The sequence below is a fragment of the Zalophus californianus genome, chromosome 6, assembly GCF_009762305.2.
Source record: "Zalophus californianus isolate mZalCal1 chromosome 6, mZalCal1.pri.v2, whole genome shotgun sequence".
NCBI lineage: Eukaryota > Metazoa > Chordata > Mammalia > Carnivora > Otariidae > Zalophus > Zalophus californianus.
The window spans coordinates 111,758,023-111,770,574 of record NC_045600.1 but is presented as its reverse complement, the minus strand read 5'-3'; the positions used below and the strand labels follow the sequence as shown (position 1 = coordinate 111,770,574).

The window sequence follows — 12,552 nt, the reverse complement described above, 5'->3', positions numbered from 1 at the left end:
GTCACTTAACCGACTGTGCCACCCAGGTGCCCCAAAAAAGTGGTTGTTTCTTAAAGGCTGTTTGCAAGGTAGAATTTGAAACCATGTCAAAGAACTTTTCATACTCTTATATTAAAATATGGTGGTCTATCTTGCACTCTGAATGGATCATTTACCAACGCATGATTGTGAAGTATCATAACTGGTCAATGGAAAATTGGTCATCTGGAATTAAGTTAAACTGATCTTCCAAATATTGATATATTTTATTACACAATATTTCATCAGAAGTTTTTAAATATTAGGAAGCAGTCTCACAGTGGCAAATAGAAGTTTTCCAAAATTCTAATTTTTACTTAAAAACTTAAACAAATGTTATCATTAGCAAATACATTGTAAGCAGGTTTCCTTGAAATAACAGGTGTATTTCATTCATTTGGAGAAACATTCACCATATGTTTGCCATTTGTCTAAAAAACCAGTTTGTCATTCTTTCAAGAAAATATGGTTTTCCATCAAACAAGCGGCTTGTTCCACTCACAAATCAAACTGCACAGATGTTTATCTTCTAGTCAACCTCTGAACTTTAGTATGCCCAAGTGCTTCATGCTTATCTCCACCTAAGCCTATTTTGCCACCAAAGTTATGAAAAAGATGTATACTTAAGTGATAAGATATAATAAAACTAGTAACTTTTAGTACTTCATCCAGAACAAGTGAAAATGGTATTTTTTACTGTGTGTAGAAGATGAAGAATACAATGACTACTTGTATAGTTGAGTAACACTGATTTGATTTGTGCTAGGATTCCCATGGTTTTACCTACCCACTGCTTTCTGCACCATCAGAACAAAGGTCAGCACATTAAAAAAGGCAGAAGTCTTAGTATTATCATACAGTAGTTTTGCTTTCATGGACCATACTTTGAGAACCACAGCATTAGTGACTCAACTGTTTTTAAATCACTGTCAGTTCATATAAAGTGCCAGGGAACTGCATGCAAACAAAAAACTTTTTAAAAGTGTCACTATATATTCAGAGCGCTTAAAAAGCTTGTCCTCTTGGAATTTAAACACTTTTTTCTTGCTTCTTACATTATCACTGTGGCATTACCTACAAATCATAAAATAACTTCTTAGCACCAGAAGAAAATCTTATCTGGCTCCCTTTGGTTTATGATAAGGAAATTAAGGGAGCAAGCATTTACTAGCAAGGACAAACTTCAAGTATTTACTGAGTTTCTACTATGGCAAAGACTGTTAGTATGCCATATGCTATGGATGCAAAAGATTCAGCCCCAAAACTCAAAACCCTCACATCCAGCTAGCTGGAGACACTTAGGTATTGGGATGGCTGTATTACACAACCTCATGCAGGTTATACCAATATGCACATGAAGTGCCATGCAAACAAAGATAAGGAAGCACTAGAAAGGTAGAGAAGAGGGACCTGGCAAGAGATATGGTAATATCTGAGAAGGGTCTGAAGAGAAGTACATCAGGCAGTTGAGAGGAGAAAGAATATCACAAGAGGGAGGAGCATGAGCAAATTCAAGAAAACACAAATGTGTTTTATATATTAGGAAATTATAACCCCAACACAAAGCAATAAAAATAAAGAAATTATAAGTGGTGCAGTTGGGGGAGATGGGAGAATCAGAAAAGCAGCAGCTGACACTGAAAAAAAAAAATCAGCTGACACCAATATGAGGAAGCCATGAATGCCATATAAAGGAATCTGGACTAGACTTACAATAGTAAGGGGTAGGGGTGGACAATGAAATTTTTTTTAGCAGGAAAATGACTACTACATTTGTATTTGGTAGTATGACATAGACTGGAAGCCTGGAGACAATGAGGCAAAATAAAAAGAAGTCTTAGATTAGGATTAGTTAGTAAAAACAGGAATAACAAATTTCAGAGGTAACTTGATCAGGGCTAACTGGATATGGGAAATGCAGAGGGGAAAAAACTAAGGATGACTCTCAAATTCCAAGAACAATTAACTGGTAAATTAGTCAAAGAAAGAAGAGCCTTGAGGAGACAATGCAGTATAAATTTGGGTTTCAAATGGGTTTCAGAGAAATACCTGTCCAAAATGTCACATTTTACAGGTTTTGACTTGTAAATACTTGCTAAGAATCAGAAAATACTTCTCAGTCTCTAGCTTATACTTAATCCCTTAAAAAATGTATAACTGTGATTAAGAGAAAGGATATATTACCAAGTAATTGGAGTCTGTTAATATTTGAATTAGAAGTATGACAGTTTCAAAGGAGATTGCAAAGTAAGCCTGGGGAGAAGTGTCTGGGATTATAGCTATTCTTAGCTTTGTCTAAACAAATGTCTTAGTTATAAGGAAATGTTACCTAATACTTCATTATCTGCTGTACTTTTTGCCAAAATGTATTAAGTGTCAGGTCACTTCTGACACTTCCTTTAAATGGAACATAGCAAAAATGAAAAATGTTATTGAATGATGTTTACATTAAGAAAAAAATCACCTGGGGGGTGCCTGGGTGGCTCAGTCAGTTAAGACTCTGCCTTCAGCTCAGGTCATGGTCTGGAAGTCCTGGGATCAAGCCCACATCAGGCTCCCTGCTCAGCAGGGAGTCCACTTCTCCCTCTGCCCTCCCCCCCTGCTTGTGATCTCTCTCTCTCTCTAAAAAATAAATAAAATCTTTAAAAAAAAAAAATCACATGTAAAAACTTCCAGTACAATATTTGGATTTCTCATTCAAATCCTCCCAATCTTTTGACCTTAAATGAAAAAAAAAGTTGAGCTCTGAAAAGTTAATCTGCCAGAGAAACTGCTATTTCAGTAAGAATTTTTTTTTTTAAGATTTTATTTATTTATTTGAGAGAGAGACAGAGAGAGAGAGAGAGACAACACAAGCAGGGGGAGTGGGAGAGAAGCAGGCTTCCTGCTGAGCAGGGAGCCCTACACGGGGCCTGATCCCAGGACGCTGGGATCATGACCTGAGCCGAAGGCAGACGCTTAACGACTGAGCCACCCAGGCGTCCCCAGTAAGAGCTTCTTAAACTGCCTTCTGAGATACAAACTACCCATCAGCTTAACTCAAATACCAACTGGGCATTTACTGTTCACCAAGATACATCAAGAAATGAGACATTATTCAAGATAAAGCCAGATGACCCCCAATCACTGATTAAATGAAAATTTAGGAATAAAGCAAAAATTCAGATTCTTACATATGATTGTAGAAATCCAATGACTCTATAAAATGTGCCATTCTTTTAGAACTGAAGACCCAACAATGGCCCACATTTAATTCACTTGGGCAGTTCTGTTTTGCTCTGTTTTAAATATACTAGGTTTTTTTTTTTTTTTTTAAACACTGGGGGGAAAAAAAGGGCAAAAACTGCCACTACTATCTCCACAGGCCCCAAAGGATACGGCCAAGCCATGTTAGAAGCCTCTTACAACTGATCATCAAATGCCAGTCCAAATAAATTCTTTATTATATTTATCCCATCATTTAATAAGAATAATTAAGCTATTTAACAAAAATACATAGTAATAGTATGATAACATACAAAGGATGACCTGTATATTGTTGAGGTCTTAGCCAAGTTACGGCCTGTGATACTATGCCTATTAAGAGAAAGTGTCTAATAGAAAATAGAAAAGCAGGCAATATTCATTTTATCAAAAATACGGGTTCATTGTTGTACGAAGGAGGGTCTGATTAACTTCAGGAAGAAAAGCTTCCAAAACAATAATTATGTTAAAAAAACAAACAACTTTATCCAAAGGGTGACCCTAGGAACAATGGGTGAAAGTTACAATAGCAGATTTTAATTACATTTAAAAAAATCAAGAGTTAAATTTGAAATGAACTACATCACAAAATAGTTCACTGTCATTTATTTGTAGTTAAGCAGAGACTGGAATGTTACTGAGAAGATTCTTAGAGACAATGAACAAGAACAGGCGCTCTCAACCCTGGGTGTGCATTAAAATAACCCAGGGAAAATTTCTGTTTAATGAAAATGCCTGGTCCAAACTCCCAGAGACCCATTGCTTAGTCTGCTGTGGGGCCTGAGTGCCTGCATTTAAAAAAAATCTCAGGGAACGAAATCTTGAGTAAGACTGAATCAATGTCAATATACTGGTTGTGACATTATGCTATAGTTTTGCAAGATGTTATCATTGCAGAAAAATCAGCAAAGGGTATGTGGGATCGCTATGCTATACATTATTTCTTGCAACTGCAATTTAAAGTGGGGGAAAAAAAATCCTCAGGTGATTCCACTACGTAGCTAAAGTTAAAAAAAAATTAGTGGACTGAAGAAAAATTTCTGCCAATTCTAAGAGACTGCAAATTATTCTTTTAATCTTAGCCATTGAAAAGTTATTAGGAATACTTATTTAAAGTTATAACGCTCTGCAAAGCCAAATACAAATAATTTATAGTTAATCCAAAATAAAAAATCCAAACTACTATGCCTCTCATTTGTATATAAATTAAATGGATAGATAAGCATTATACAATGGTTGTCATTCACCTCTTGATGAAGCTAAATGATATATATATGATGGTAGAATGTCTAAGATGGCCCCAAGGATCCCCTCACCTCTTGGTCTTCACACTTGTGTAACCTCCTCCTGAGTGTGTGGATACAGTTAATCACTTAAAACAAGTAGAACAGGACAAAGTGATGGGATGTCAACTGAGATGAAATTTTTATAAAGACTGGCTTCTATCTTGGGGGCTCTCGGACTCCTCATTCTAAGGAAAGAAACTGTGTTATAAGCCACTTTCTGGAGAAGCCCACATGGCAAGGAACATGTATCTCTGGCCAACAACCAGCCAGTGAAAATCTGAGGCCTGACAATAGATGGGGATCCTCCCCTCCTCAAGCCTTGAGAACTGCAAGTTAGCTGATACCTTGGTTGCAGACTTAACAGAGTTAACAACAGACCCTGAGCCAGAGGCACCTAGCTCAGCTGCACCCAGAAACATGACCCATAGAAACTGTAAGATAGTAAGTGTTGTTTTTAAGCCACCAAGTTTTGGGGAAATGCAGGGTTAAAGATAACTAATACATAATGCCACCACAGGTCAAACCCAAAATTAAGGAACCTAATCTGATGGCTTCCGCCTACCTTTCTTCAGAGTATCAAACCCCTCAGCTTCTGCAACATTATCACCCACAATTTACAAACTGTCACCATTATCCAGTCACCTTCCTTGTTCTCCCTTCATTCAATTTCTTAAAATGGCTTTCTATCCCTCTTTCCTATCTATCCAAATCCTAGCCATCTTCCAGATAACACCCACAGATTTCTCTTCCATAAATACCTATTCCTATCCACTTAACGCTTGATGAAACAACTTTCTGACCTAATACAGCTTTGAGTGTCTAAATTCAAAGAGATCATCAACTCCTTGGGAATGTCTTCTCATATTCGCTTCACTATTTAGTACAGTACTGTACATTTACAGTATCCAAAAGCTTATGTTTTTTCCAATATATTAAGTAAAGAAACTCAAATACTTTTGTTTCAAAAAAAAAAATAAAGAAGTGGGAGGAAAACCAAGTGCTCCAACCTAGAATGTAAGATGCCACTAATTTGGTTTGCATGTTTGAAATAACTGAGTAAAGACCACTTTATCTGAAGGATAGCAATAATGACAAATCCCCTCCAACTCTATTAGCTCAGCAAGTGCTGTCCAAGCTCTTGAACAAATGTTCCTTTTATTAGTTCTTAAACAACTTGCTTTCCACCATTAACCCACCTCTGTTGTAATTTATCACTAGTGATAACACACGGAGAAACAGTTAAATTTCAACTAGATCAGTGGTTCTCAAACTTGAGCTTGCATCAGCATCACCTGGAATGCTCATTTAAACAGACTGCCGGACCCCACCCCCAGAGTTTGATTCACAGTACTGCCATAAGCAATTTAACAAGAATTAATATAATTTGAAACTTACGACTCAAGTAAGTTCAAGGAGATCAGGTGGGAAAAGATAGAAGTTCAAGAGGAATAAATCATCCCGAACACTTTTAACAGCTTCAAGATATACAATTCTCTCCCCTTCCTCTCTCACTCTTCCACCCCCTACCCAAATAAGTTAACCAATTGAGTTCATCTTGATTTGCACACTTGAATTCATTTCTTGGAAACAATGAGCGTCTCCAATTAACTAAGGTTTTAAAAGGATGTTACATAAACAAAACATCAATGTAAAAAAAAGGCCAATCTAGTAGTTCAACTCTCTTCACTTTCCAGATTAAAAAAACAAAACCAAAAACTGAAGGTTCTGAGATATAAACAAAACTTGCCATTTGGAGGAAAAGCCAGGGCTAGAACTGACTCTGAGCCAATATGCTGGTATATACTGCCTCTCAATTTATGCTTGAAACCTCACTTCAGAAGTTCTTTAAGTGTTTTTTTTTTAATGTTTTATTTATTCATGAGAGTCAGAGAGAGAGAGAGAGAGAGAGAGAGAGAGAGAGAGGGAGGGAGAGAGAGGGAGGCAGAGGCGGAGGGAGAAGCAGGATCCCCGCCCAGCAGGGAGCCCGATGCGGGACTTGATCCCAGGACCCTGGGATCATGACCTGAGCCGAAGGCAGACGTTCAACCATCTGAGCCACCCAGGCACCCCTTAAGTCTTTTAATTAAATAAATAGGTGAAACAAAATTAAGAAATTCAACAGCCACCAGAAAATTTCCCCTGTAAGGACGAGATATCTGTTGTCTTTAAAACAGGTTATTTAGCATAATAAATCTTAAAATAGCAAGACACCCACCCACTTCTTTATACCTCCTCTGTGACCACTCACATCCATCAGCCCATGCTCCTCTTCTGCAGCACATCTTTTAAAAGTGGTATTCCCGGGGCGCCTGGGTGGCTCAGTAGGTTAAGCATCTGTCGTCAGCTCAGGTCATGATCTCAGGGTTCCTGGGATCGAGTCCCGCATTGGGCTTCCTGCTTAGCGTGGAGCCTGCTTCTCCCTCTCCCTCTGCAGCTTCCCCTGCTTGTGCTCGCTCTCTCTCTCAAATACATAAATAAAATCTTAAAAATAAAATAAAATAAAAAAATAAAAGTGGTATTCCTAGGGATTACTGCCCTTCTCACTCTACTATTCTCCCTGAGTCAAAATCATGACAGATGAACTATGACTATTCCAGTGGTTGAGAACTATCACTGGAGTGGCTAAAAATATATAAATGCTCAGGCTCCAACTCAGACTTAACTAATGAACAACAATCTCTGGGAATGAAGCCCAAGGACCTCTATGTTCCCCACCTTTATATGCTCCTTAGGCAAGAACCATGCCCTCTAATCTACTTAACACAGTTGACTGGCATACATACACAAGCACAACCAACATTTGCTGAATAATGTTGTGGAAACACAAAATAGCAAGTTTAAATGCCCCTCAATTGCAGAATTGTGTGGTGTTTAATAAATTACCGAGCTACTAAGGCAATTACATTAGAAAGCCACTGTTTAATAATACTAGTTAAGTAAATACAGTTGGGTAAGTTAAGGGCTTTTAGTACTTCTCTAACATTGGTATAGGTTAAAGAAAACCCCTGATCTTTTCTTGAAAGTTCACAAGATAATCTAGGCAGCCATAAGGATTTAAATATAACAAAGCCAAATTAAACAAACTGTAACAAGAGCGTTATAGAAAGCTAGAAAACCAAGAGTCTTCTAAAACAAAGTGTTTACTCATTTGAAAGCTAAAACTAACCTGCAGATATCTACAAATTACAATATTAATCTACTGTTGCCCAGAACTAATCTCCCCAAAGTAGTAATCAAATTCCCAAGGAAAAATTAATCTGGCAATCTTTTCACATTTCAATCTTTTTCTCCTGCAAATTTATTTTCAAATTCACTAATAACATACCTGATTTCATACTGAAAAGTAGCACTGGAAGCAGGGGATTTAAATTTTTTAGAATTAACAATAAGCTCTCTAATGTGAAGTAAAACAAGGGTTTTAACTTGATAAACTTAAAACTTATTGCCACACTAAACAAACATTAATTTTTTTTTAACGTAAAAACCTAGACGGGGCGCCTGGGTGGCTCAGTCGTTAAGCATCTCCCTTTGGCTCAGGTCATGATCCCAGGGTCCTGGGATCGTGCTCAGCAGGAAGCCTGTTTTTCCCTCTCCCACTCCCCCCCCACCCCCCACCCCCGCTTGTGTTCCCTCTCTGGCTGTCTCTCTCTGTCAAATAAATAAATAAAATCTTAAAAAAAAAAACAACTAGACAACTGATATTTAAAACCTCAATGAATATAAAAAGGTCTTACAAATCAATAAAAGATAAAAATCCCAAAAAGGGAGCAAAATGAGCAAAAGCAAAGGGCAATTTACAACAGAAATAACAATGTCCAAGAAACATGTTAAAAGTTCAACTTCACCTTTTTTTTTTTTTAAAGAAGCAAATTTTTGAAATGATGACTATTTTATCCTAATCGAGCACTGACTGGTGGGGGGAAAACTAATAACCTTTCTGAAAGCAACATGGTAGGCAGTATGTATCAAATGCCTTGAAAATAAGCACATCATTTGACTCAGCAATTCGGTTTATCCTAAGAAAATAAAACATTCAAAGATTTACCTATGAGGATATCCCCAGTGGAGTTAATAAAAGCCAGAAACCAGAAAATAAAAAGGAAGGCCAATAATAATGGACTGATTAAATAAATTAGTTTAGATTTATAATCAGATATAACACTGGAAATGGTTATTAACAAGAGAAAGTTGTTGAGATTCCTTGTTTTTGTAACATTTTTTCTACTGAAAACATAGAATATATAGTATGATTCTGTATGATTTTATAGTACGGTTTTCCTTGCCTAGTTTTTTCTTAGAGTGTGCATGTATGACCAGTGTAACTTTTTAAGTTTAAATCTACTAATGTAAAAAACCCCTAACATAACCAAAGCCTAGTTTAGATCTAGGAAGCACACCATTTCGAGAAAAGATGACCTGGGATAAATCCTGTTCTTTGATTTACTGGTAGCTCAAAACAGAAACTTAACAAGGAATTGATATTTATATATTCAGGAATTCCATTTAAGAGCATCCTTAACGCGACAGTTTTCAAAAATCAGCCATGGACACCTAAAAAAAACACAAAAAAACCCTAGTATTTTGTGGCCCTTATTAGCTCTGTTCATCTGGGTTTATTCTCTCTCCTCTAAACTAAGAAAGAAAGAATGATATCATATGCATTAGGTACATTCCTGTTCCAGAAGTGACATAAAGAACTTGTAAGGTTTGGCCTCAGTGCTTAAGACACACCTAAGAGCTGAGAAAGTTGGATGAGATTTACTACATGAAAACAAAAAAGTTAAATAATATCCACTATCCATGAGTTTTTAAAAACCTAATTAACATGTCAATAAACTAGGTAAGTTTGAAAACATCGGATTTTATATACTGTAGTGGTAAATAAAAAGAGAATTCAAGGTTTTACTCTAAATTCTTTTAATAAAGTTTCCTCAAAAAAAGAAAAAAATCTCCACTTAGTGGCCTAAGAACTGTCATATTTTTAGAATCAGAAAAAGGGCAATAAAACTTATCTTCCTTCTATATCCCTTCAATTTCCTCCTTAGATTGCAGTATCCCTATGAAAGTTTCAGACGTCCACTGTTTAGTAGTACCACTATATACCACAGATATTTTTTTACTATTATTCAAAACAGGGTCTCCAAATGAGCCAAAATAGAGGGCTCAAGTGGAAGTGTTGCTTACTAGACAATATTGTAAAAATCTGTTAATCATGGAAACTGAACAAGTGGGCAGTGACATACTACTGCCAATTTCCCAGTGAATATTAGCCAATTAATTTTAAAGGAGGAAAAAAAAAGTAATGACTGACATACAAGAAGGCAATAGTAACTTGCTCCTGTATATAGTTTCTACATATGTAACTAATGTTTCCTAAAAGTTGCCTTCTTGAATCATATCCCTCACCCATTATAACTGTTTTTCCCCCAAACAAATGTAAACTTTGGAATTCCTGAAGCTAAAAATGCAAAATCTGACCCACGCGGTTAAATGAGTTGTGGTTATCAACTTAAACCAAGCCTAACTCACCAAGAAATAAAAATTATCAGAGAAAAAGAGTCCAGAAGCAAAAAGCCCTTCCTAACTCACAATAGTCTTATCTAATAATAGGCAGTAACACTGCGTTTTGTTGTTTTAGCTGCAGGGCTGGGTATGCAATCTACAATAACTATTCCAACAGCTTCAAGTAAGTCATAGGCTACCAATGAAAAAGTAGCATTAGGTCTCAAACAAACAGCAAAGACATAAAAAGATGAGAGCAGAAGCCTCACCATCGGAAAAGAAGGCCCATCAGCACCTCTTCCGAGATACAGTTCCCTTCCCCCACCCTTAAGTAGGCATTTAAGACTGCCAAGCAGATCCATTTCTTTATTAACTGGTGCCCACTTGGGGCAACCGTACACCAAGCTGCTCTTAGGCCTACTCCAACCCCTTCCAAAAGTGCTCAAGCAAGACTGAAGGCCGGGATAACCCTCTCTGGGGCCGCGTTCTTCCTGCTCTTCTCCACCCGCACCCCCTCCACCCCACCCCGCCCCTGTAGGCGCTCCTCCGGCTAGAGGAAGGACACCGGGCCCAGGGACGGGCAGGAATTGCCCGCAAGTGAAGTCTTAGGCGGCCAGAGGCCTCCGCCATAGCAGGACCTGGAAAGCACCGCCCCCAGCGCACCTCCCCACACCCGGCTAACCGGCGAATGTCTGCTTTCAACACCCCCTATCCCCAGCAGAGGCAGCGGAGAAGACAGGGCTGCGCACCAGGCCGGGGCCTGCCCCTCGGGCCGCCGAATCTGCTCCCCTGTCTGGCCAGGTCAAGCCAGAGCGGCAGCCACCCTCACCTGGATGACCTCGTTGACCTCCCGGATACATTCCACCATGTGTTGCAGAATCTGCTCGGCCGTGAGCACCTCGTAGCGGTAATCCTCCTCCTGCTCGTGCCCTGGCCCGCCGCCGCCGCCGCCGCCGCCACCGCCACCGCCGGGACCCAGAGCGCTGCCGCCGCCGCCGCCCGTCTCCCCGCACAGCAGTCCGTCCCGCTCCCCGCCGACGCCCAGCCCGGGCTCCACCAGCTCCACCTCGCCCAGATCCAGGTTATCATCGTCCGGCTCATCATCGTCCTCGTCTTCCTCCTCCTCGGCGCCGCTGTCCTCTTCGCTGCACTCTTCGTCCTCGTCGAACTCGTAGTTGTAGCCCTCGTCCGAGTCCATGGCGCGACACGCGAGGGCCCGGCGGACGCTGGCCCTGAGGCGGGGAGAGGGCGGGGACGCCGAGGCCCCGGCTCTCGCTCCGGCTCCGGTTGATGTCCGGACGCAGGCCTGGCTCCGGCCCCGCGGGCCGCGGCTCCTCCCCGGGCGCGGCGGTTGGCGGTTGGCGGCTGGCGGCGGCGGGGAGGGCGCGGAGGAGGGAGGGAGGGAGCGAGGGGGCCGCTTGCCGCCCGCCTCAGTCAGACGCGGCTCCTCTCCGGCCTCCGAGAGAAAACAGTCCCCAGCGCCACCTCCACGGCCGCTGCTACCGCTACTGAGCCAACAAAGGGGCGTGCGTCACCGCGTCGCGCTGCGTCGTCGCGTCACTCCTCTTGGCGTCACTGCGCCCCGCCCCGCCGCCCCTGCGTGGAGAGCGGGGAGACCCCATGGCCCGGTCTGGCCCTGGGAGCGCGGCACCGCGGGAGTCGCCTTCTCGGTTCCGGCTGCGGTCGCTTTGTGGACCGACACCAGTGAATCTTGTTCCTGAGAAGGGTGCGGCCTCCTCGTCACCGAGAGAAAGGCCCCTGGACCCGGTGGTAGTTTTTGCCGCAGGCCATAGGGATGCAACCCCCTCACTGAATCTAGCGAAGGTGGCCTTCCCACCGGGCGGTAGAGACACTTCCCGCCCGCCCTGGAGTAATTCGGGGAAGTCCTTGGCTGTTGAGCTAAAATTCCTGTTGCCTGAGCTACTAAATGGAAACCTGTTTCATGCGGAACCCGTGAACTGTGTGACAGGTGAACCTCGTAGTAGTTCTGTACTCCGGTACAACGTGCAGTGGTTAAGTCGCTGATAGTGACGTCATTTTAGAGAAGCGTTTCCTGAACTGAGCTCAGCAGGAACCTACCTATTCAGAGCCCTAAACAATGTAAACAGTCATGGCGTTCTTTAATGGAGCACCATGTAAGGGCTCTACACATGTTCTCTCTTCTTTACGGAGTCACAGTACCCATTGTATATCTGAGGCTCGAAGGGAAAGGGACTTAGACCAAGATCACAGAACACGCCCTGTTTCAGCGGCTGGGTCACCTAAAACATCAATCATAAAAATACTTTATAATGCATAATATGGATTGGGTACTACAGAGTATGTAAAATGCATTGTGATATAACCCAAGACAAGCAATAATAGAAATATCTACAAGGACCAAATAATAGCAGAGAGACAGTGCTTGTCTCTTCCCTAGAAATGTACTGTGTGAGCTGCGTGTTAATTGATGGCTAGGAGTTTAACAGAAGGTAGGGAAGATGATCTAGCCTGAGAGAATACC

At 41.0% G+C, this 12,552-nt stretch overlaps 1 protein-coding gene across 2 annotated transcripts in view; it reads right to left on the bottom strand.

Moving 5' to 3' along the window:
* Positions 1-11,545, bottom strand: part of ARIH1 (ariadne RBR E3 ubiquitin protein ligase 1) — a 119,604-nt gene extending 108,059 nt beyond the window's left edge. Inside the window, exon 1 of one of the 2 annotated variants that reach the window (XM_027568742.2) lies at positions 10,879-11,545. In XM_027568742.2, coding sequence (XP_027424543.1) covers positions 10,879-11,247 — 369 coding nt within the window. In that variant the 5' untranslated portion in view covers positions 11,248-11,545. The remainder of the gene's footprint in view (positions 1-10,878) is intronic. The other variant, XM_027568743.2, reaches the window with a different exon arrangement.
* Between the last annotated feature and the right edge of the window lie 1,007 nt (positions 11,546-12,552).